At 38.0% G+C, this 24,563-nt stretch overlaps 2 protein-coding genes across 2 annotated transcripts in view; one reads left to right on the plus strand and one right to left on the minus strand.

Moving 5' to 3' along the window:
- Window positions 1-1,651, plus strand: part of LOC138324295 (polycystin-1-like protein 2) — a 28,953-nt gene extending 27,302 nt beyond the window's left edge. The window contains exon 35 of the mRNA XM_069269376.1: window positions 113-1,651. Within this exon, the coding sequence (XP_069125477.1) occupies window positions 113-342 (230 nt within the window). The 3' untranslated portion in view covers window positions 343-1,651. The remainder of the gene's footprint in view (window positions 1-112) is intronic.
- Window positions 1,419-22,718, minus strand: LOC138323049 (uncharacterized). Its single transcript, XM_069267377.1, has 24 exons — window positions 22,579-22,718; window positions 21,671-22,270; window positions 16,029-18,991; window positions 15,758-15,796; window positions 15,124-15,249; window positions 14,809-14,902; window positions 14,234-14,634; window positions 13,628-13,814; window positions 10,432-11,147; window positions 10,010-10,160; window positions 9,256-9,606; window positions 8,858-8,976; window positions 8,364-8,594; window positions 7,954-8,124; window positions 7,673-7,833; window positions 7,022-7,352; window positions 6,507-6,894; window positions 6,211-6,350; window positions 5,661-5,799; window positions 5,048-5,286; window positions 4,363-4,540; window positions 3,448-3,878; window positions 3,013-3,271; window positions 1,419-2,783 (listed from the first exon to the last, which is right to left on the minus strand). Exons 1-24 carry the CDS (start codon window positions 22,631-22,633, stop codon window positions 2,263-2,265), a joined length of 8,991 nt encoding a protein of 2,996 aa, XP_069123478.1. The 5' UTR covers window positions 22,634-22,718; the 3' UTR covers window positions 1,419-2,262.
- Between the last annotated feature and the right edge of the window lie 1,845 nt (window positions 22,719-24,563).

Genomic DNA, 24,563 nt, shown 5'->3' on the forward strand with positions numbered 1-24,563 from the left:
TATGAAATACATTGAAAATGTATACCATAAGTTAATTACCTTTTAATAGCGTGTGAATTATCATTATTAAAGCTTTGGCTAACCCAAAGTTAATATCATGGTTATTTTACAGGCAAAGGTGACGAAATACCCCCTTCAGTCGACGATTCGATGAAAAATATCGCCAGTAAACTTGATACTATCATCAGCCGATTAGAAAAACTTGATCAAGCAGAGCGGGACACTCATCAAGGGAAAGGAGGCAGACGACAGTCATCCCCTCAAATCATTATCCGCAGTGATACTCCTCTCTTTACACGGCTGTTCCCTACAATCGGTCGGCAGAAGATCAATCTTGAATGATCAACAAAATTACTGTGAAAAAACTGTGTAGCTTAGTATCAAACTTGCATGAAAATGAAGAAAAATTGTTATCTTATTGAAGGAATTCATATATGGCGGTATTTATAAATGTACAACGCAATTAGTTCGTTTCAAAAATATAAAACCGTTGATTATGTTAAATCTAAATTCACTTTTTTTTTGTTTCCGTGCACAATTAGCAGTCTATAAGTTTACTAAGTACTGTCTCCTTTAGCGTTTATTGAACCCGCTCAAGTTTAGTATATTGTTCACCACTTTGTTGATAACTTTCAAAAATAGAAAATTTGACCTTAGCACTCGTAAGATATACCATTTAAAATATTCTTAAACATTTCCCTCTGACTGTTTTTTAATAATCTGTTAGCTATGAATTGTTGGTTTTTTTCTTTCCTTAATTCGTTGTTCCCTGTTACCCCGAAACCTTGTATATAGTCTGTTGTAGACCAGCTGGGATATTTACTGTTACTTGTTATGACGTGCCAGTGTAACCAAGGACTGCTCAAAGGACATAAGTACTCGTATTCATCTAGATAAACTGTCCGCTGAAACAACAATAGCTGATTTATTGAAACAATGGGAATTAGAATGACGGATGGATTGACTGGATAAAAACTAAAAAAATCCTGACATATTGAAATGGCTGATCGAATTGCTAATGTATTAGAATAACCAACATCAAAGAATAAAGATGTAGATACATGTGGTCTGGATTACAATACTGGCTAATAAATGGCAATGAAAATCAAACGGGTTTTATTTTATTTAATACCATTTCTTATTTTCTTGAATCCGTAATGAAATTTTACCGATATAAAAATACGGTACTTTACATAAACAACTAGTTTATTGCTCAAATATATCTTGAAACCAAGAGCGTACATAAAACTTGGTTTTCCGTATAATGTGACTTGAGAAATTTATATTTTCAAATTATATAACTGTATAGCACATTTCATCGCTTTTGGAGACATTGATATATTTCAATTGCATAAAGGAAACACGTCCATTTATCAATCATAACCTCGTAATGTAAGCTATAAAGACAAGAAAAGCAATTAAATTCAAATGCTTTATTTCTAACCTTAAAATCTTACATGTATTGTTTCTCAATAAAACCGATGTTATAGGCTTTTTTTAAAATTTAGTTTCATAGATCTAAAAAGAACACGAATTCTTCAAAATAGCAGTAAAAATAAATATTACTTCGAAATGTAAATGGCTTAATTGCCAATTTAAGATTTAGTTTTTTCATCATTTTGCTTTTTTACATTATGCCAAACAGAATTTTGCTGATGCATATATACATGTGTGACACAACACCTATGTGCTAAGGAATCGTACTATATACGTGAATGACTAAGATCTTGTATGGTGTATTTTGTATTATAAATAACCGGACATATCTCAATTCACGAAAACATTGTATGCTTGGAATAAGCCTTTTGTTTAAACTGTGGCTCTAAATAGGGAATGCAAGATATCCTGAAATGAATTCAAATGTTTACATTATCCTACAATTGCAAGTGTTCACTATTGCATAGAGAAAATATTTTATATATGTTTCGACAAGAAAATGATTTATAAACCAATGCTTTTATGGATAAAAATATGTTCGTATACAAGGTATGAAAATTATTTTAATAACAAATAGTATTAGACGAAAGAACAATAAATTTTTATATTATTTTATTTGTTTTCTTTTTCCCCGGCTTAAAACTCAGCCGAGTCGTCAGTAACAATGAAAAAGTATCTGGAGTGAGTCGTTTGTATAAAAACAATCATATCTATCTCTTATCTACGTGTTGATCTATCTATCTATATTTATGACCAATAATGACTGGGTAGTATCTTCAGTAGTTTCAGTAGAGGTAAAGGAGTGATCTTCCAATACAACACACGTTATGTCAACCCCAACACGCCCTTGATCTTCTTCCAAATGAAGGAGACTATTTCGTAGTCATTAGTGCTGGTCTCGACATTAGCCTTGACCTCTGTGAATGCATCTCCAATGATGGTGAAGAACATGCTCATTAGACCTACGTACACAACACCGACAAACGTGAAGAAGAAGAGAGGGCCGAGAACCTTGTTTACGTCGGCCATGGCGGCAAAGTCAAAACTTCCGAGCGTAAAGGCAAACATCGACTCAGCGGAACCTACCAAACTTGAATAAGCCAGAATGGATGTTCCGAACAGAAGATGGGCACAAGCTGTAAACGCGAAGAAATACAACGCGAATGCTATCGAAAACACCTTCAGATCTTTGGTAGCCACTTTGATAGTATCTCCGAGCATGTTCATTTTCTTGTTAAACTGGAGCAGTTTAAGGAACTGCACAGTAGCCAAGAACACAACGCACGCCATCATCCAACCAAAGAGTTCGTCATACATCGCCATCGACTGGAAGTTTACGTAGTCGGCTGTAAAGATAAAAGTTTGTATGTTTTGTGTTGCAGTCTCTTCATTAATTACAATTTAAAGATATCAACAAGTTTGGGGAGCAATTTACTTAAGGTTAAAATACTGAGGTAACTCTTACGTGCGATAACTAAGACATGTATTCATAGACTAGATATAAAAAAGAATAGTAGAATGGGATTGCGAATACATATACATATTGCAAAAATGACAAATCTTTTATATACATACCCTTATCGGGATCTTTCAGTGCTCGCATAGTCAGCTCAGACAGGATTTGTTTGAAAGCATACATTGCTATAACAGCAATACAGAAGCACAAAAGAATGAATTCCAATAGGTTCCAGAAACGGGCAAAGTACTTCATCTTTTCTTTGCGTACTTTCTTGATGCAGCGTATGAAAAAATACAGACTGAAGATAGCGTAGATAACTTGGAATATCAACACCAGGATTCCGAAACCTCCAACGTAGTTCAGTAAGCGGAACACCTGTAGAGTAGAATTCAATGTTTAAATAATTCCAGATATGAAAATTGAGATTCATTATCTCATGCAATATCTTAACATTTGAATAGGTATCTTAACATCAGAATATTATTTAAACCCTAGTATGTAAAAAGACCATCGGAAAGACAAGAATAGCTCGTCTTATTTAATAATCTTACTTTGAACTCGATCCTAGCAACAGCTCCGCCGGATGAGACGAACTCTGTCAGTAAAACTGCTGAACTGAACAAGTTGATGTTAGGATTGTAAACGGCGAATTCTAAGAACACTCCTCGGGTATATACATCAAGCCACACATCTCTCTTCAACTCCTCAATGATCCGTTTCGTCCAGGTGACATTTCGCTCGAACAGAGCAACATAGCCGCCACCCTTATATGTCGATATGGTTCCAACATATGGGGCGCTTTTTAACTGTACAGAGTTTTGATAAACCCATGGTGTCTTTTCTTTCTTTAAAGCTGTGATGTTTTCCTTTGGCGGTTTCACCCAGCCAGGTAGATAATGTTTCGCATCGTCGTCCGACCAGCCGTATTCGTCTCGACAGTGTTTGATTAGCGTAGCTAACTTGGGGTTCACGACACACGTATCTAAAAGAAAACCGTACAACATTATAAGACCTTTGACGAATATTGGTGTCCTATAAAACACATTCATGTTTATTGATATCATTTGAAGATATATGAAAAAAAACGTAATTAAAAAAATCTTCTTTTAAAAAAAAACTTTCATTACCTTGTCATTGGGACTTACACATTACCGTTATTTGTTTTCTCTTTGGTATATTTTAATTGGCTAATTATTCAGTTATCAAATACCAAGACACTATAAAATAATAGTGACTGAATAACAAAATATTGCAATGCCATCATTTAATTTCATATTATTTGATACGGAAGTATTATTGAAGTCTATCGTCATACTGTACAATGCTATGGTTGTTTAGTGGTGTTTCTTAACGGCTGTTCATAAATATGTATCACGATCTGATTTCCAAATATATCAATCAAGAAACTGCCAATATGCAAGAAATAATCCTTCCATGACATACGAGAAAATATCTATAAATCCCACCTTCTTTGACTCGAAGCTGTCGTAACCTGGGCAGGCCAACCCGCCGAGCCTCTAGGTCCTTTATACATCTTTTGTCCCACCATGGTTTGATTACCGAGCCATCGTGATAGTGTGTTGCGTACAAGCTTGGAATAAGCTTATTCTCGAGCCAATTCCAATAGTCAGTCACTGTAGAAATCTAAAGCAACGCAATAAATGTATGTTGTACACATGGATGTTTTTGTGTGCTGAATTATTTTCGTCTTAGTCAACATTCAAACAGTTCGTGATGTTTCAATTTTCACGATGTACATCTGTGATGAACTTATTTACATACACAATAAGTGAATTTTCATTTGTTGATAATATACTTAAAAGAGAGAAATATGCGGCCATTAAGCAAATAATTCCTTTTACCGTTTTGTTACTAAAATAAGAAATATTAGATATCACACAAAGACTGCTATTCGTTCTATCATAACACACTATATATCTGCTGATATTGATAAATACTTATGTTTTTCTTTTACCGAATATTTTTCGAGTGCTTTTCGAGTTTTTGTTTAGAGAATTGCTCTTTTAATTAAATCGTTTGATAACCTGCTTTGATGGAACTTGTAGATGGCATTTCCAGCTAGATTTGTTATTGTATCGTTGTTGTATTACATGAAGGTAGTTGCATGTCTATATCAAGTGACATACTAACCTTGTCGAATCCACTGCCTAGCGTACTTTTGAGGTTGTCAGCCATCAGGAAGGAATCCGAATCTCGTGTTTGATATGACAGGAAGAAGAGAATAAGTACAAACAGAGCATATATGCCTATCTCCCGAACCACCTCCTCCATCTTAAGTTCCATCATCCGGAGCTGTCTTTGTTCTTCTAGGGTTTTCATATCGGGGGGTTTGAACTCACTGTTTTGGATCTTTCTCCTTTGTGCGATTTCTGTTGGTATACAATATCGTTATAAACTTACGTCACTATTGCTCAATTAGTAAATAAGTAATGATTTAAAGAAAAGGCATACCTAACTAATGACTTATGACAAGTTGAAGCTAATCCTCGATGTTATACTTCAACAATACAAATATATTTTAAAATAACTATTGCCTTTTATCGGTTTTACTAAATTTAGACAAATACATTTTTTTGCATATAACTGTGTATCATTGAATATACAAAAATAATTTACACATTACACAAACATGTTACCAACGACGTTTATCCTGATTTAATAGAAAACCTATAATATCTTTTAACAAAACGTAGTTATAATTTGTCATTAATAAATGGCGGTTATAATAATGAGTCTAACTGACCATCAATGGCCGTGTTACTCTTGGCCATGAACTCCTCGTCGTGAGCTGCTATAACATTGTTAAGATCCTCGCCGGGGTCCTCGTCAGACAAATCAGGCTTCTTTATGATACAGGCGACGAAAGTGACCAGACAGAACACCTGTACAAGAAGAGGAGACATATGTTTATATATAAACAGGCGATTATTTCGACTTAAACGATACAAACAAAATATTCTGTATTTGCACATTACAGTTATCTGCCCTTGTGCGTTACCTGATATTTTTATGAGTGCAACGTCATATTTTATAGAGAAACGTTCACAAAATCGTTACTTCACATTAGATATATACTAATAAGGGAGATAAATATGTGACGTATAAAGACACTTATTAAACTTACTTATTAGATAATTAATTGAACAATCAATAGTAACCTCAGCTCAACTGCAAAGAACATTTAGCTGATTTAAAGAACTATTACAAAAAATAAAATTGGAAACTTTAGATTAATATAGAAAAAAATGGTGTCATGAAAACGGTTAACAATATTGTGTATATGTATTTCTCACCTTGATGGGTTGGACCACTATGACAGATTGGAAGAAAGACATGAGGAAAGTTGTCAGCCATTCATTGGCCTTCTCTGGTCCCCATTCCATACTGTACAGGATCGTAAAGAAACCTGACGACGTGATGCTAAAGAAACATACTACAAGACAAAAACACATCAAATTAATATTCATTTCATGAATTTAATTTATTTATTTTATACATAAGATAGGTGTGATGCCAGTTTGATGAAATTATGTTTCTTTTCAATATTATAGATCATACATAGGATGTGGGTTTGCTTAATGATACGCACAGACCCACGCGATGTAAATACACCAATGAGGTAAAGTCCCAGGCTTCTTCTTCCTTTTCTTTTTCTTTCCGGAATCAGGTATCCCTGCGATTTTCATTTCTCTCACACATTCATCAGGATCCGGTTCAGACTGATACTTGGATTTGTGACGTTGAAAGTTTATAAAGTTGGCGATGGCTTCCTTAAATCTCTGCCATCTGCTTTTCATAGGTACACGGTTCCATGTTTGCGATTGCGTGGCTGATACGCTCTTCCATTTGCCTCGTTTTGGGACATTCTGGTTTTTATGCATTATGCCGTTTTTCTTTGGACGACATTTCCGGAAGAACGTCATAAGAATGAAATTCACAGGAAACACGATCAGGGTGCTGGCAAAACTAACGAAGACCTGAAATTATAACCCAATAAATATAAGACACATAATATATCATAGAAGTAACACATTTGATTTTATGTTAGTTCTATATTGTATAATCTCATATGTTTTGTTATAATATAATAATATGGTAATTTACCTGTTGAAGTGTGAATGAAACTGGTCCTATTTTCATGGCGGAGGTGTTTGCGTTGTTGTCCTCAGACTTGAACCACATCGCGTTGGTAATCATAGTCATAAAAAGTAGGGATACACAACACGAGATTCGCTGTACTCGTGTGAAGTTACTTCTGGTAGGACGGGAGAATACAGAGAACCATATATGGTCATTTGTCAGTTTTTTCTTCACTGAAGACGAGAAGAGCTGTTTGAATGCTGCTAAGTCATCTAACCCCGCTACAGGTAAAATCCTATCAACCATACCATCGTCTTCCTCTACAGCTAACCAGCGATCACAGAGGAAAAAGTATCTGAAAATGGTAAAAATGATCAACAATATTGAAACCACTCGGTACGACACGGTTCTAACTCAAAATTACCAGTGTTTGACAAAAATACATTGAAAATTACAATACGTGTAGGAATACACGTGTCTGAATAGTCTCTTCAATAATATCCAAAAAACAACTATTACAGCATCACGATTTCTTCTGTGGAGAAATAAATGTCGATTTTGTGTTGGCAGCAACATTGCCGCCATTCGGTGTTTTTTTTAAAAAACAGTATTAGAAGTGTGTCAGTCATAATTACCAATATCGCCAACAAAGCGAGATAACCGTTAAGCCCTCACCTGTCCCCAGTTTGAAGATCCGTAACCTGCACCTGGTCTAGATACCATGACCTCATCTTGCCTTTTCCAGTGTTGTCATGCCATATTCTCAAGAAATTCAGAGATCCAAGGCAGGATTCAACACTCAAGATGTAGTTCATTATGCTGCCACGCTCGAACACCTGAACAAATTTAAAAGGATTTTGGAGACTTATGATGGTCTACACAAGGAGAGACGATGCAATATTCAACAAGACTTTTCTATCAAGAATCTAAGTGGTTAAATACTGAATTTTACCTACCTTTCTATTTCCGTCGTACATACGCCGGACACCAGTGTCACACTCCTCGCCAGATAAAATAAAGCTGACCCCAGACTTGGTCGCCGCGAGCTTGCGTACCCCTGTCTGTACCGTTACTTGGTAATGATAGTTATCGGTAGGCAGGTTGTCATCTAAAGGTGAGGCTCCCCACTGTAAAAACATACATTAGACTACACCATGCACAGGTTACATGTTCTAATAATATGTCTCATCAGTCTCCTTTTGTTCTTATTGTATTCCATTGGGTTTTTTTTCTATCAATTCAAAATTGTTGGATAATGATAAAATGAATACTTACTATAAAATAACGCGAAACGTTTGTCAATATTTTTTTTCAAATGGTGTTTTGGCCATTAAGATGCATATGTGACACTATAGCAATAACCTACCTTTTGTATATCCTTCTTGTCCATGTACCGGGCCCATATCATAATGATGATATATAGACCAATTAAGGCGATGACTGTGGAGAACACAGCTGCATTCTCATTCAGATTCTTGAACTTCGCCCACACGTTGGTGAAGTCGATAGTATTTGGTGGAACAGCGAAGTCTCCTCCGAATGATGTCAGATGGTTGGTCATACAGACAGTCACCTCAGGAGTGGTCAAGTTACTCACCTGTTCAGAACAAATAAAAGTGTTTTCATGAACCAGCAGAATTTGTTTTCCTTAACGCTTTTATTTCCATTAGTGCCATCTCTTTAGATGATTTGTATTGTAAAACAATTTGTCTTTTCTTCTTGCTATGTTATAATCATTCTATATGTATGATATCTGCTTGCAAATGAACAAATGCTAATATTTCTTTGATTTGGACTCTCTCGTACATATCTAGTATAGAACCTGACCATTGTTACGGTTGTTGTAATCATGTGACTTACCCTTGTGCCGTTCCCTATAAAAGATTCTGTGGTTTCGTCCCAGAAGAGACAACCAGAAGTCCACAACTGATAATCATACACAACCTCCGTGACGGTTTCTCTGAAGTCAACGTGTCCCTCTGTACAAAGAAAAATTTAAACAGTGTAATGGATACAGTAAAAATAATCATAAACTTCTAACACAGAAATTAAATTTTCAAGTCTTACAATAAATTTCAAATGTGATTTGATTCCCTCATCATATAGCATGTCCACTTGATATTACATCCACGTATAATATCATCTAAATAAAAATTTAGTAATTTTCGCCAAACATTAAATATAGAAATTGCATTATTTTGTATGAATGCCACTACTATGTAATGTGTGAAGAATGCAGTTAACACTCCAATACTTGCTTTCGAGACTGACGGCCACGGTGAAGTCTCCATTCGTTGGTGTATAGTTCTGAGGTGGGAAGTAAGTATTTCGAAGATTTATCCATTCTGTATAGTTCTGTTCTCTTATCTCTGGAAACACGTCCTCTCCCAGGGGCATGATGGCCTCGTGGATGCACGGAGGGTCGACTGTCGACGCGTTGTACACCAGACATATCCGGAATTTCGTCATTTCCCAGTTCTCGCGTGCTGCTATTCGGAAGTGGAGGGATGAGCCATTGTTTTTCATAGTTATAGAATGGTAGAGACTGACTCGCTCTGCTCCCCGTTCCTGTCGGATTGTAGCGTTATATATTGGCACCTCGCACTTCGCTGTAAAACAAGCAAAATATTTAATTCTTCCATGATTCTCATTGAAAACACTGTAGTTATAGAACCTCTGTTACGACTTCTAATGACTTCTACTAAGTACTCGGTTACCATGCTTATTATTTCTTATGAATAACAACGTTACCAAACCATACATTTTAACTAAGACACTCTGAATTATTCTCTCAGTGAATCAGTATCAGTTTCATCATCATTCCTCAACAAACACAGATGTCACAAGTTTAAAAAAATAATTCAAAGTATAGCATATTGAAGAACATGTAAATTACCTAATCTATGTAATATATAAAGAAGAACAGAGACCATTCATATCATTCTACACAAAAGGGATTGGTTTATTCCGTAAAATTACTCGGTTATGGATGTGAAATTGCTCTTTACTTACAATTGATCAGAATAGGCATTTCTTCATCTGAATCCTCCACCTTGATCGGTTCTCCTGTTTCTGGGTCAACAAGATTAAGAGAAGACACCTCCGATGTGACTCTGGCCGAGTTGGAACCGTATGTATATGGATTATCCTTATTCACCGCGTTCTAAAACAAGATACATACATTGTGACTAGAACAATTCAGCGAACACACTATCATACTATTCGTGGTAAAAATGGAGCATTTGAAGAGTGTTGCATTCATCAAATTATAGGCGGCGTTATAAAAAGACATATATCTATTATAAGATAGACTTCTTTGGGATAGAAATTTGTATTCGTCACCTATCTAAACTAGAGTGATATTTGATATATGAACTGATAAAAAGTAGACGGGACACCTTTGTCATATCATCACTGCTTAAAGGAAAACTTACCACTGATCCAGTCCCTGCTTCGTCTGTGAAATCTTGTTCTTCTTCCGTACCGTCATTTGTCCCACTTTGACCATCTGTTCCTCCGTCCGTACCGCTACCTGATCCGGTGTCAGTCTGACCGTCCGTTCCTCCGTCCAATCCGCCACTGGATCCAGTGTCGGTCTGACCGTCCGTTCCTCCGACCGTTCCGCCACTAGATCCGGTATTAGTCTGACTATCTGTTCCTCCGTCCGTACTACCACTAGACCCGGTGTCAGTCTGACCATCTGCTCCTCCATCCGTACCGCCACTAGACCCGGATTCTGTACCGCCTGTATTTGTTCCACTATTCGTCCCTGTGCCTCCATTCGACTCAGATCCCACACTCGGCAAAGTAGATATAAATCCGTCCGAGTCGACGATAACAGAGTCTCCGCCTCCAACGTTCATTTGTGTGGTATATCTCAATCTCCCTACTTCGTCTCCTTCTGTAACGCCATCATGGCCATTCATAACAGCCGCTGTACTGGTCGTACCACCAGTCATCCTCGCTGTGGGTGAATATGCTGTGGCTCCTGGACTTGTCCCAGTGTTCACCGGAGTAACCACTCCCACTGGACTAACTGTAGACGCTGCAGCAAGTTCGGCGTCATATTCTGCATCATGCACGCTGCATGGATCTACAGATCTCTTCTTTCTTTTCTTCCTCGCCACTTTACTTGCAGCCGAGCCTTCCTCTGTTAAAAAATAATTGTGATTATGCAATCATTTATAGCATGTTTCGAATCGAAATTCTCGTTTCGACAGGGTTAGTGATGTCATGCTGAAAGGAACAGATACACGTAACTACTTTGATTGCGTAGTCATGGAGACGGCGTTGATGGTTTGTAATGACGTAAGTGATGACGATAGGCTGAGATGTCATGATGTTTGACGATGCAGTTCACTCATTATGATTTCGATGTTTACTTGTAAAACTAATATTGTAATATGGTTGTAGCGCACAGGATAGTGATCTAAGTAGATTGTGATACATACCACTTGTATTGGTCTTTGTGAACAATGCTGATAGTCAAAATGGGTTGTGTGGGACTAATGATGATAGTGGTAGTGGGTTGTGTGGGACTAATGATGATAGTGGTAGTGGGTTGTGTGTGACCAGTGATGATAGTGCCAGTGGGTTGTGTGTGACCAATGATGATAGTGGTAGTGGGTTGATTATGACCAATGATGATAGTGGTAGTGGGTTGTGTGGGACCAATGATGACAGTGGTAGTGAGGTGTGTGTGTGACCAATGATGATAGTGGTAGTGGGTTGATTGTGACCAATGATGATAGTGGTAGTGGGTTGTGTGGGAATAATGATGACAGTGGTAGTGAGGTGTGTGTGACCAATGATCATAGTGGTAGTGGGTTGATTGTGACCAATGATGATAGTGGTAGTGGGTTGTGTGGGACTAATGATGATAGTGGTAGTGAGGTGTGTGACCAGTGATGACAGTGGTAGTGAGGTGTGTGTGACTAATTATGACAGTGGTAGTGAGGTGTGTGTGACCAATGATGATAGTGGTAGTGGGTTGTGTGGGACCAGTGATGATAGTGCCAGTGGGTTGTGTGTGACCAATGATGATAGTGGTAGTGGGTTGATTGTGACCAATGATGATAGTGGTAGTGGGTTGTGTGGGACCAATGATGACAGTGGTAGTGAGGTGTGTGTGTGACCAATGATGATAGTGGTAGTGGGTTGATTGTGACCAATGATGATAGTGGTAGTGGGTTGTGTGGGAATAATGATGACAGTGGTAGTGAGGTGTGTGTGACCAATGATCATAGTGGTAGTGGGTTGATTGTGACCAATGATGATAGTGGTAGTGGGTTGTGTGGGACTAATGATGATAGTGGTAGTGAGGTGTGTGACCAGTGATGACAGTGGTAGTGAGGTGTGTGTGACTAATTATGACAGTGGTAGTGAGGTGTGTGTGACCAATGATGATAGTGGTAGTGGGTTGTGTGGGACCAATGATGATAGTGGTAGTGGGTTGTGTGGGACTAATAATGATAGTGGTAGTGGGTTGTGTGTGACCAATGATAATAGTGGTAGTGGGTTGTGTGGGACCAATGATGATAGTGGTAGTGGGTTGTGTGTGACTAATGATGATAGTGGCAGTGGGTTGTGTGTGACTAATGATGATAGTGGTAGTGGGTTGTGTGGGACTAATGATGATAGTGGTAGTGGGTTGTGTGGGACTAATGATGATAGTGGTAGTGTGGGACCAATGTGACCAATGATGACAGTGGAAGTGGGTTGTGTGTGACCAATGATGATAGTGGTAGTGGGTTGTGTGTGACCAATGATGATAGTGGTAGTGGATTGTGTGTGACCAATGATGATAGTGGTAGTGGGTTGTATGGGACTAATGATGATAGTGGTAGTGGGTTGTGTGTGACCAATGATGATAGTGGTAGTGGGTTGTGTGTGACTAATGATGACAGTGGTAGTGGGTTGTATGTGACCAATGATGATAGTGGTAGTGGGTTGTGTGTGACTAATGATGATAGTGGTAGTGGGTTGATTGTGACCAATGATGATAGTGGTAGTGGGTTGTGTGTGACTAATGATGATAGTGGTAGTGGGTTGTGTGTGACTAATGATGACAGTGGTAATGGGTTGTGTGTGACCAGTTTTGATAGAGGGTTATGAATTTATGAACGACAGTGGAGGGTTGTGTTTATTATTTTTTTGAAAATTGGTTGAAGGCTTTTCAACGACAATGCAACCTTAATATTAATCCTTAAATATTCAGATTAACTTTTGTCTGCAATATTGAAGATAATATTTGTACAGAGGTATTCGAGATTCGCCATGAACATTAATTGTTGTCAAATACAATCAATGAACGAGTGATAATTACTACAAAACAAGTTATTATCAGCTTTCTGAAAAACAACGACACGATTCAAATGTTTATGATAAAGAACACACTATATAGTTTGTCACCTAACCATAAAAGGTAGCCAATTAAACGTTGTTTTTTTTATCATCATTTTCCTTTTGGAGGCCTAGACGTCGAGGTTAGTTTCTTTACCGAAATAATTTTGCGCTCTTATGAACTTTTCTATTATAAAATTCTAAACACTCTAAACCCATTTTATTTAATTAGCAAAATAAATGGAATTCATATGTAACTAATATGAAGTATTTGAAATGTACAATTACCTGCTATTTTGATCGAGACTCGAATTTTCGAGCTTTTAACCGTCATCGACAGAGGTTTTTCATCATCTGTATTTATTCCACTCCTACGCCGACGCCGACGTCGACACCGCTCTTTTTCGAAGTTGTTAAGAACAAGACCAGACATGGAGGACACTGCCCCAGCACTGCCGGCCTGTACTAGCTTATCCTGGAAGTGCAATAAACAGTGTTAGTTTTTTTATTATCAATTCGAATGAAACTGATTTAATCCGTAAAATATGGTTGGTCGAAATCACTGAAATCATTTTTTTGTTATATACATTGTAGTCATTAATTGAGATTATTTACCGATCTAACTATATTTAGAAGAAGGAAAGTCAGAGAACCCTCAAAATATCATCGACCTATGACATTAATGACAACTATCCCATGTGGATATAATGTCAAGCTCGCAACACAGAGTCGAAGATCAGGTGATAATATGTTGCAAAAGAATATAAATATCTATGTTTGTGTTTTATTAAAATCTAATCACGTATTGTTATTCCATGGACATATTAAGGAAAACGCTAAATACTTAGCCGACGGCCCCTTTCATCAATTGTAATTTATAGCCATATTACTTACCGCCTCCTTTGTTCGTGCGATAGATAGCTCTAATTCAATCTCACAGGGATCCAGAATGACGTTTTGAATATCGAATGGATCCCATTCCAATCCGAGCCGAAGGAAAAGATTGGTGGGTTCCTCTTTTAAAACATCTTTTGGGAGCTTGACATTGTCGATCCTGTGTCGAACGGCAGTTCTGAACTCTGCGTAATGATGAAACAGAAAGTCGTACAAATCACGCAGAATGGGGTTAGAAATCAGGTTCTTTCTCTTCACAAGGGCCTCGTAGCTAGTCGCCGACTCGATATCCTCGTCTGGTGCGTCAGGGTTTGCTCGACGTTTGCATCGCAGTGCTTTCTTCTCTTCTTTCTTTTCTGCTTCTCCACTGGGTGCGACGTTACTTAATGTGTTAACTTGGTCTGAATTCAAAAAGAAACGTGCTTAGATTATATTGTTTATGTTCTTCCTTTTGAGTTTAACTTGAAAAAATAAGCGTAAAAGTAATATTTTAGGAATAAATGCATGACTTGCCCGATATTCATCTTTACGTCCGAATATTATACATATTCTTACTGTTACAGTTATACATGTACCTCCAAGAGTCGACTCCAGTGCGGCGTTATCCTGGTTGGCGAATTTCGTCTTAATCAGGTCACCGGTGCTGTTGATAGCTCCAGCAGCTTTTTCCTTTCACAAAAGGAAAACAAACATTAGACAGAGACTGCCATTACTGCTTCATTAGAGAAAGGACATTTGTTGGAATTATCTTGTTCTGTATCTTAATTAGGAAAATATTGACATTCCTCCAACTAGAGTCTAGGTTGCTAAATGACTACTTTATCAGAACAATTACGTTCAGAGCCAGTGCAGTGATAAACAAAGGGTAGAAAAATGGATCTGCATCTTACCCGCGCTTTGTCTGTCGACTTGTCCGCGGTGAACACGGAGCAGGTGCTCACAACTCGATTCACCTGGTCAGTACTGGTAGCATAGTTCGTAACGGCTGCTACCACGGTCAGTGCTAGCTCCTTCAGCTGTAAAAATAAATAGTACACGTACCAATAATATTGAAATATCACCTTGACTACCACGGTCAGTGCTAGCTTCTTCAACAGTAAATATTACCAATGACATTGAGCATTAAAATATCACCTTGACCAACGTGATCAGAGCTGAATCTTTTAACAAAAAATATAAAAGGCCACTCAAATTATTAGCGATGTCAGCATTCTCACCCAAGGCTATAAATAAGTCCTTATTCCTTCAGTAGTTTTCTATTATCTATTGTAGGTTTGCATAGTGAGGTGCAAAAGAGAAAGAAGAGATAGCAGAAATGCAATGAAAATGTCAGCCCGGTCAGCAAAGACTATGTCATAGCAAAGTGACCCATTCCATGACGACTTGACCATCTAAAAGTCGATCTTTTAGATTCGTAGTTTCTACTAGATTTAGTATCAAATTGAATCAAATGGAATTGGCGAAAAAGTATGAATCATTGAATCATAATAAAACAGCAACTCTTTACGTTACTGTCACACTTACCTGATCTTGTTGTTCTTGAGCCTCCGAGTCGTTTCCTCTCTGTAAGACAAGTGCACAGATATCACTAACGCATCAATACCACAAACCTACATGTAGCATTAACATTTTCACTTCTCATTTGACAATTGAGATATACACTTATTTACAGTTGGCATTAGCAATTCTTATATTGATATTGGTGTGATGGAAATGTGATTATTCCTTTGTCCCATCCTTATTGTATTGTAACTGACAAACTTATCAATATTTATCATAATGAGGGAGTACTAACCGAGCCGCCAGTTCCGATCTTGTTGACAATATCGAGAGCTTTCCCTGTATCCTTCAGGTTAGCAGCGTTAGCTAGCATGTTCATCTGTTCCTCAAAGTTGTCATACTCCATACGTATTACCTTGCTGACCGTGCTAAAGCGACCTTCCTTGGATACTATCAGCGAAAATACTGTCTCCGTGGCAACGAAGTAGGAGGTGGAAGTCGTGATAACGCCATTAGAGATAATAATTCTATTCATGAATTCGTCTAGGTCCGAGAGACAGTTGTCGTACTGATAGATCCGCAAAGGGTTCATTGTTTCCGACTCGTATATGACGTCTTCGATCAGAAGCTGAGTTGTATTGCTTTCTAGGAAGTTTTCTAATGTCTGTGTTCCAACAGAGTCGTACGCCTCCTTCTGGAAACATATTAGATCAAACTCCACTCCTTGTCTAGCGTTTGAAGTAAGATCAGGGTCGTGGGATCCCTTGAAGTCCAGCGTGAGTATTCCGTTCGAGAAAAACGTTTCTGTTTCCTCTCCCGTAAAAGTAGCAATAGGATTGGATGGTATGATCTGGATGAAGATCTCCTTGTTACTGGCTTTACGTTTGTATCCTACGGGAGACACGGTTGTCACCAGCCTGTAGAGTCCAAATGCCAGAGACACTGGTGGGATGCTGAATACGTTGTTCTGTTGTTCAAGTGTACATAAGTCAACATAAGGTACTTCTAGACCGTCGACGATGTTGACAGCCTTCCATGTGTACTCGAACCCATTACCTCCGCAGTTGGGTGTCTGGGCCTGTACGTCGATGTCAATCTGTGTTGAGCGGATATGAACATACGGGTTTTCACGTGACGTATGGTAACCAGGCATCTCTATGGCAGTGTCACCACAAATGGTATCGTCACTGTCGTCTACGATGATGAAGGGACACAGCACGGCGCTGGCCGAGGAAAAGACGTTAGATATATTAGCTTTCACCTCATAGTAGCCGGCAGTGAAGTACAAGTGTCGGACAGTGACGACACAGTCGCAGTTCCTTACAGCCAAAGATCTTGGCTTGGACTCGTCCTCCTGGTCATCACTACTGTCGTTGTAACTTGGTAGTACTGTTGTAACGACTACAGTGATATTGTCGTTAGTATCTATCTGCATGTCATCAGTTTGGCGTCTTCGTCTTAACTGTTCGGTCTGTCCTGTATCATTTGTTAGTATGATGTCGCGACCATAAAATGTGAATGGCTGGTCATCTCCGAAGTCTACGTAGTATGAGATGTCACTTCCGGTGAGAACGGTGATGTTTACTTCAGCGTACTCACCGGTTCTGACTCTACCAATGGTTTTTGTTTGTAGGTCCATGTAGGTGATGTTCTGACCGACCTGGACTAGAATACAGTCCATTACCCGACTGATGCTGTTAGCCGCCGAAACGCAGATTGTGTAAATGCCCCAGTCTTTATAGATATAGCTGTTGTTGTACTGAGTAAAGTATCTAGATGGACTCCTGTAACTATACTGAAGAGTGCTCCCATCGTCGTGGTCGATCTCGAAGATGACTTTATCCGGGCCGTCAAAGCCGTCGTTAAGGTCGACCCTAAGGATGACTGGCTCGTCTTTGTTTGTGATGTTACTGACCGTGAGTGAGATGGACACGATAGGGACTTCTACTGATATCAGGTCATCCACTTCCGTTCTTCCCAGGTCGTTAGAGACGATGGCGTGTAATGGATAATACCCAAGGTTCTCGTACTCAACCTCGAATGGAAATGTAACGGGTTCAGTGGCTTCGTAAATATAAAAGGATACTTCCTCCCCGAGCCCGAATGTGCAGGTGACAAACATGTTATTACCTGGGGGCACAACAATGGAGATGTTGGTGGTAAGGTTCCATGCCCCCTCTCTGTAATCAGGCAATATTGAGGCGTTAGCCGGAACGTTTTCCACGAAAAATATAGTTTCGTGAAATATTTCACCGTTACGCTGTAACGAAATGATGTTTTCAAATGGTTTTAGGAGTGTTGGCGGTACTGTTATGTTTTTGTCTGACTTTTGAACATCCAATGGGTTTTCATAGTTACGGACGACTGCAATATCCGTCACAAACGATTGTCCGCCTGTCAGTGGAACATCAAACGCGTCACCAAGGACTTTGTACGAGAACGGTACGTCAAAACGCTTAGAAAGGAACATCAAGGAACTAGAATCGAATCCATAGTCATTCTTACAATGTGCTGATACTATATACTGTCCAAACGTGTTAAAAACGTATTCAAACTCTTCGTGGTGAAAATATTGAGTGAAGTCGAATCTGAGGGGATTACTGTCACCGAAGTCTACGTCACACTTTGAGATGCTGGTGTTGTCTGTAAGGAACAAGTCGAACGAGCCGTGGTATTGCTGTGTCTCGTCATGGGAACCGAACAAAACAACCATCTCAGGACCCGTGCCCTCATCTACGTCTCGCACCTCAAAGACGAAGTTAGACTCGAAGAACAGAATGCCTACATGGGATCGGACTGTGATGTTATGTACGCCCTCCGATACCCAGTAGTAGTCGATTGAAGTCTTGTCGGTGGTGAATCTAACGCCGTCCCCACAATCTACTTCATAGTCTGTCTGTGCTATGTGGTTAGGCTTGATCTCAATAACCACGGTCTCCAGAGGTTTTACGTAATCTCTCGTCTGTAACGTCCTCACGTTCATCGCCATCGAGTACGGGTTGTCGTTCTTTACACCGGAAGAGCTATACACTAGCCACACCGCGTCGCTGTCACACGAGCCATTCCGGGTATCAATTTGTGATAGCACATCACGGGTGGCACATGAGCATAAAGTATTGGTCTTTATGAGCGCCATCGCCAGGTTACACATACTACGGCATGCCTCCACTGGATTTTCAGTACCTGATACATCGACAGAAGTAGAGTTTCCAATATCCGCTGTCTCTGGAACACAGCCGGGGTAGGCCAGGGTCTCAACTGCAACAAAAACGTCACAGAAATATCGCAATGTCAAACGAGAAGAGAAATTTTCTCGACAATAAAAATGTCTTGTTCTTGTTTCTTAGTTTTCGTTTGTTTTTTTTTTTTTTTTTTTTTTTTCCTTTTAATATATCAACCACACACTTCACCATATTTTACTAACAACATTCTAAATAACGTAATCATAATTTCCATGCATTTATTACGTTTTCAATGCTTTCTTTTTCATAATGTCTCGCCTTATTTTTGTGATTAACGCCATCTCTTTGCCGAGATATACCATAGTCTATAATGTTGTGTATATACTTGTTTACATGATGTTACAGATTGACTGTGCTATATGTAGACCTTGTATTTCTCTTTTCCAAAAGAGGACCCAGCGAATAGCGCAGTACCCAAAAGTACGCCGTATATTGGTAAAATAAAGGCAGACCAAAACAGTTGGAAAGGTCTGTTTGTGAAAGAAAACCACATTTATTCATCAAATCGATATTTACGAACTTGGGTGACTGCTAAATCTTTGGATGGGATGATGTCGGACATGTGCAGCATATCATTGTAACAGTTTTAGTACTTTACCATGTATGCTGCATATTCCCGTCATCGGTGCCTATTTTTTGTATCCCATCTTTGTTGAAACATATTATCATAAGTCATTGTACATCATAATTATGTGTTCACTTTTTACAGTGTCACACTTTTATGAATGTCATTAATAAAATGACCTTAACAACATTTTCTATCTCTGTTGTTTTTACAATGTTTCTACAAACTAGCTGCAGTCTCTGTACAGTATACCTAGCTACCATAAATACTTATTTATATAACATTTGTGTCTGAGTATCTAAGCGGACTTCCTGGGCGATCACCTTTTACCTGTTTATTGGATAGAAAAAGCTCGATCCGTAAAATATTTATAGTTAGATCAGAGTGAGGACCAGAGGTGTTATTTACCGGAGGGTAGCACGTCACGGAAGTCTTGTTTAGCTGTCTATATTCTATTGATTTATACTCAAGACTTTGGTCCAGTAAACGACTGACGTAATGCGGTAGTGTTACCATAGCAACCCCACCATCACTAGCGAGTACTCGGGATGGCAGCCAACACTCGATAATTAAAATCTGGCATAATGAGACTGCTCACACTCATTCGTCTGGTTAGTTCCGATAGGGCCAAGATACGGTAACTCTGGGTGTTAAATCAGATCGTCTCACAACTCTTGGACTCCAGAATATTCATTATATAGTTATAGATAAGAATTAGACTAAAAGTAAAAAAAAAATGCATCCGGGCGAAGTTAGGGGGTCCAAATACAAACTTTTAAAAGTAACTAAAGGTAAAGATAAAACAAACCGGACATTTGAGGTGAAGGGTGGAATTCAAAATAGAGATTACAGGACCAAAGTTAACAAATAATAAGGGGTGAGGGGTTGAAGATTTAGGGAGAGCACTTTAACTTCTGTAAAGCCATTCTATGTGGATTTTTAAATTAAGGAAATTTTTGAAGTGATGGAATGTTCGTAAAATTTTGACAGATAGTCAGTGCTGAGGGGTCAAACACTAAATGTTAATTATTTACAGGTCAAAGTTAAAAGTACGGCGGCACAGAAGTGACAAGAAAAATATTTTTTTTAATGTAGGACAAAAAATATATATTTTGTGTAGAGTGGAAAATATTTTTTTCTTTTACGTGCTCACGTAAAACTTATTACGTGAGCACGTAAAACGTTTACGTGCTCACGTAAAACACTTTGTGTAAGACAAGAAATATTTTTTTATGTATGGTGAAAAATATTTTTTCTATGTAGGACGAAAAATGTTTTTTTTTAATGTAGGACGAAAAATGTTTTTTAATGTAAGACAAAAAATATTTTTTCTTTTACGTGCTCACGTAAAACTTATTACGTGAGCACGTAAAAGAAAAAAATATTTTTCACCATACATAAAAATATATTTCTTGTCTTATGCAAACTGTTTTACGTGAGCACGTAAACGTTTTACGTGAAATATTTTTCATCCTACATAAAAGTTTTACGTGAGCACGTAAACGTTTTACGTGAAATATTTTTCATCCTACATAAAATCCTTTTTTTTGTCCTATATTAAAAAAAATATTTTTCGTGTCACTTCTGTGCCGCCGTATTAAAGGGTTTCGGGTGTCGAAATAACTAAGTAATCAGAAGATATTATAAGGATAAAAAATCAAATGGTAAATATAGGTACATCATGTCTATCAATAAAACCAATTCTCAAACACTCTAATTTAATCCGACAGAATGTAATGAAAAGTCTAATCTGCATCTGTTCTTAGTTCTTTACTAAACAATTAACTTATGCACAGACATCTTCCAAAGCTTCTAATCTCCCATGACAATTTAAGAGTGGGCGACATAAAACTGTTTTCCCTTTTATTTCAAACAAAACATGTTTGAGAATAACATGTACTATTTTTGAAAAAACAGATTGACAAAGAAGGATCTACTTGTATGGCATTGTCGACAGTTATTCAATATATTATATTAGGGTGTATCCATAAAATGTTTGGATTTTGTTTTTCAATACCTTAATTTCAATAACTTAGACTTACTTTAATGCAGTGTTTTGAATCTAATTAGCTGTAATTATGTTAATGATGTTTGATATCGATTTTATATTAAAAAAACATAAACACTCACCAAAAACAGCGTTTTCCGTGGTTGAGTTGATCCGTTGATCGTGGATTACGATGTTCCGTATCTTAAACAGTTCATCCACATCGATAATCATACCATCATTCGTGGTTCCGACGACAACCTCGACAAAACCGTCAAAGGCGCCCGGAAAGTAATCTCTGGTTTCCGGTGTCTTCTGAACCCATTCGGTACTGTCGACGACAAGTGTCAAACCATTTGTTACGTCCCACTCGGCATGAATTTTGACCCATGTGTCCGCGAATAGACGGAAATTAACTTTCCAAACAAGTTCGTTTTTAGAAACTCCAAATTCATACTGATCTCCGAACCGCTGTAAAAGATACAGTCCGTCGGAAAAATAGAAGTTTCCGCCGGAAGTTAACAGTACTATTTCCGGTGCGTCCTCTGTGACGGGAACGGCATTTATCCAGAAGTCGACTGTGATTCCGTGACGACATTCGTGGATGTTGCCGAGGCACCAGTGTGGATGCACCCCCAGATGGGCATAAGAGCCCAGCTGAGGGCCGCTCTCCGATATCGTCAATGTCTCATTCTCGAAATAATGTAGTTTAACAATGTCTTCGGATACACCATACGCAATCCCTGGAAAGAATGAGCGTTGTTTTCAATTAAAAAATGAGAATTACAATAAAATATTTGAAAGTTTTTATAATTGTTGTCATGTTAATTGTCTTTAAATCATCATTCGAGACACGTCTGCCGTGCTTGTCATATAAATAAGGAAAGTAGGAGACTTCCGTAACTTCAAAATTTGTAAATTTCAAATCAAAATTATTCAAATGTAAAGCGCAAAAGTCGTATATAGTAGTAAAATCGGGAAGACATATGGATATTATAAATAAAAAACATCCAAACAAATATATTATGTCGGAAGTAATGCGAATACGTACCCGTAAAGATAACGAAGAAAACTATGGTTTTCATAAATTTTGCCGTTTTGACCATACCCAGTAGGTAAGGTTGTACGGTCCTTATGCCGCCAAGTCACCTTTCTTTCTGGGCTATCTCAGGTAAGTAACGGACATATAGGTAGCTAAAGTCAGATTGACCAAAAACAGACCCACACTACAATAAATAACATGAAAAATTGATGGTGCTGGAGCCAGGATCGATTTCATTAAGACCGAGGTCTACTTGTACATGTTATCCTGGGAATTCGCTTACCTGCTGCCTCGGTCTCATTAATTATTCACTGCCAATCAAAAGGCGAATTTAATTAAGTCCAGACGCGATCCCTTTTATCTTACCTGAGACGTCAATAAAGCCACTATCTACCTGACTTACCTGGGTACTTATAAGGAGGTACATCTAATAGTGGTAGCGTGTTTATTTGGTCATGTTGTTTAACGGCGAAGCTGAGGCACAGAATCTATCATCAATTAATCCTGACTGTATTCTTTCACAACATTATGTAATCCCCAATCATTACATAAGATATATGTAATGTTTACAGTTTTTATCTAAGTCATGGTCAATTCTATATCAGCCATGTTTTGTTGCAGTTCTTAAGAATTTTTTTTAATGTTTCCGTTTCTTTCCTCTTATGTAAAATCGCCTTTATTATTTATAACCAATCAAATGTTTTTTTCTTTTCTGTTGATGTTTCAAACAAAATATTTTTGACAGTTGTAGACTCAATAAACAAACACATCCGACTTGGAATCAATTACTTAAAAACACATAAAGAATCTGGCTATCTACAATGAATAATCTCAAATTTCCGGGGGGGAAAAACCAACACAAAACACTCATTTTGTTTGTTTTTCCGTAGGATGTATAATTTATGAGCATATAGGGTTTATTAGTCTAACGTCCTGTTAACAGCCAGGGTCATGAAAGGACGTGTCGGATTTTATTGGTGATGGAAAGCCGGAGTACCCGGAGAAAAAACACCTTCCAGTGGTTAGTACAGTACCTGGCAACTGACCCACATAGGATTCGAATTCGCGACCCAGAGTTGGAGGACTTGTGTAAGTGTGTCGAGACATCTTAACCACTTGGCAACCCCATTTATGAGCATTGCAATAATGTCAAGTGTGTAAAGGTAAATAACAATATATGTAGTAATCAACTATTATTTTTTTAATATCTACCTTTTAGTTCAATTGAAATAATTCAGTGAAAGAGCGATATTTGTTCTTGACTCAAACTTCGTGTTAGTTTATGGTATCGACGCAAACATGATAAAGTTCATTCCTTTATATAATTAAAAAGATAAAATAGGTTTGAGGATAATAAAAAAAATACACAGGAAACGATCTTTAGGAATACAAATTAAAAAAATCTTAACCTTAATCACGAAGAAGAGTTGTTTATTGCTATTGTGGTAGCAGTACAGTAGATTTGAAAAATTCAGCAAAATAAAATGCAGTCTTTTATTTTGTACACACAACTTTTTAACCTTGCATAAAACCTATACAAAAGTATACATATGTATAATCTACACAACATTTGCAATTGTTATGCTGAGTTCATTTTTGGACAAATCTGCTTTTTATGGTTTTGTGAGCCTGTAAAAACAATGTTAACAAAATTCGTTTTTGAAAAATTGAAAAAAATGAGATTTTTAACCCAATATTACACCACCTCTTGGTAATTTTTTTACTTGAACACAGTTTAAAACCAAACATCACTGTCGTGAGAGCGAAAAAAAGCCTATTTCGACATAGGTATAACATTAAACTTTTGAGCAATCTTAACCAGGGGCGTAGGAAGCGGGGGCCCAGCGTTGAGGGGGGCAAACATGTCTTTTTGCCCCCCCCCCCCTCTTTTTCGCCGAGTGAAATGTTCTAAAAATGAACATTTAAAAGAAAAAAAGGTCCTCATGCACATTTTTGTACTTAATTTTAGAAAATTTTCCGCTGCGCGGCGCGTT

The sequence above is a fragment of the Argopecten irradians genome, chromosome 5 (assembly GCF_041381155.1).
Source record: "Argopecten irradians isolate NY chromosome 5, Ai_NY, whole genome shotgun sequence".
Classification (NCBI taxonomy): Eukaryota; Metazoa; Mollusca; class Bivalvia; order Pectinida; family Pectinidae; genus Argopecten; species Argopecten irradians.

Coding starts and splice junctions, on each gene's coding strand:
- LOC138323049 (XM_069267377.1), bottom strand. CDS start 22,633: ATGGTCAAAACGGCAAAATTTATGAAAACCATAGTTTTCTTCGTTATC. Junction 9,607..10,009: donor AATGCCTATTCTGATCAATT/GTAAGTAAAGAG, acceptor CTTGTTTTACAG/CGAAGTGCGAGGTGCCAATA. Junction 3,272..3,447: donor TTGCTAGGATCGAGTTCAAA/GTAAGATTATTA, acceptor TCTACTCTACAG/GTGTTCCGCTTACTGAACTA.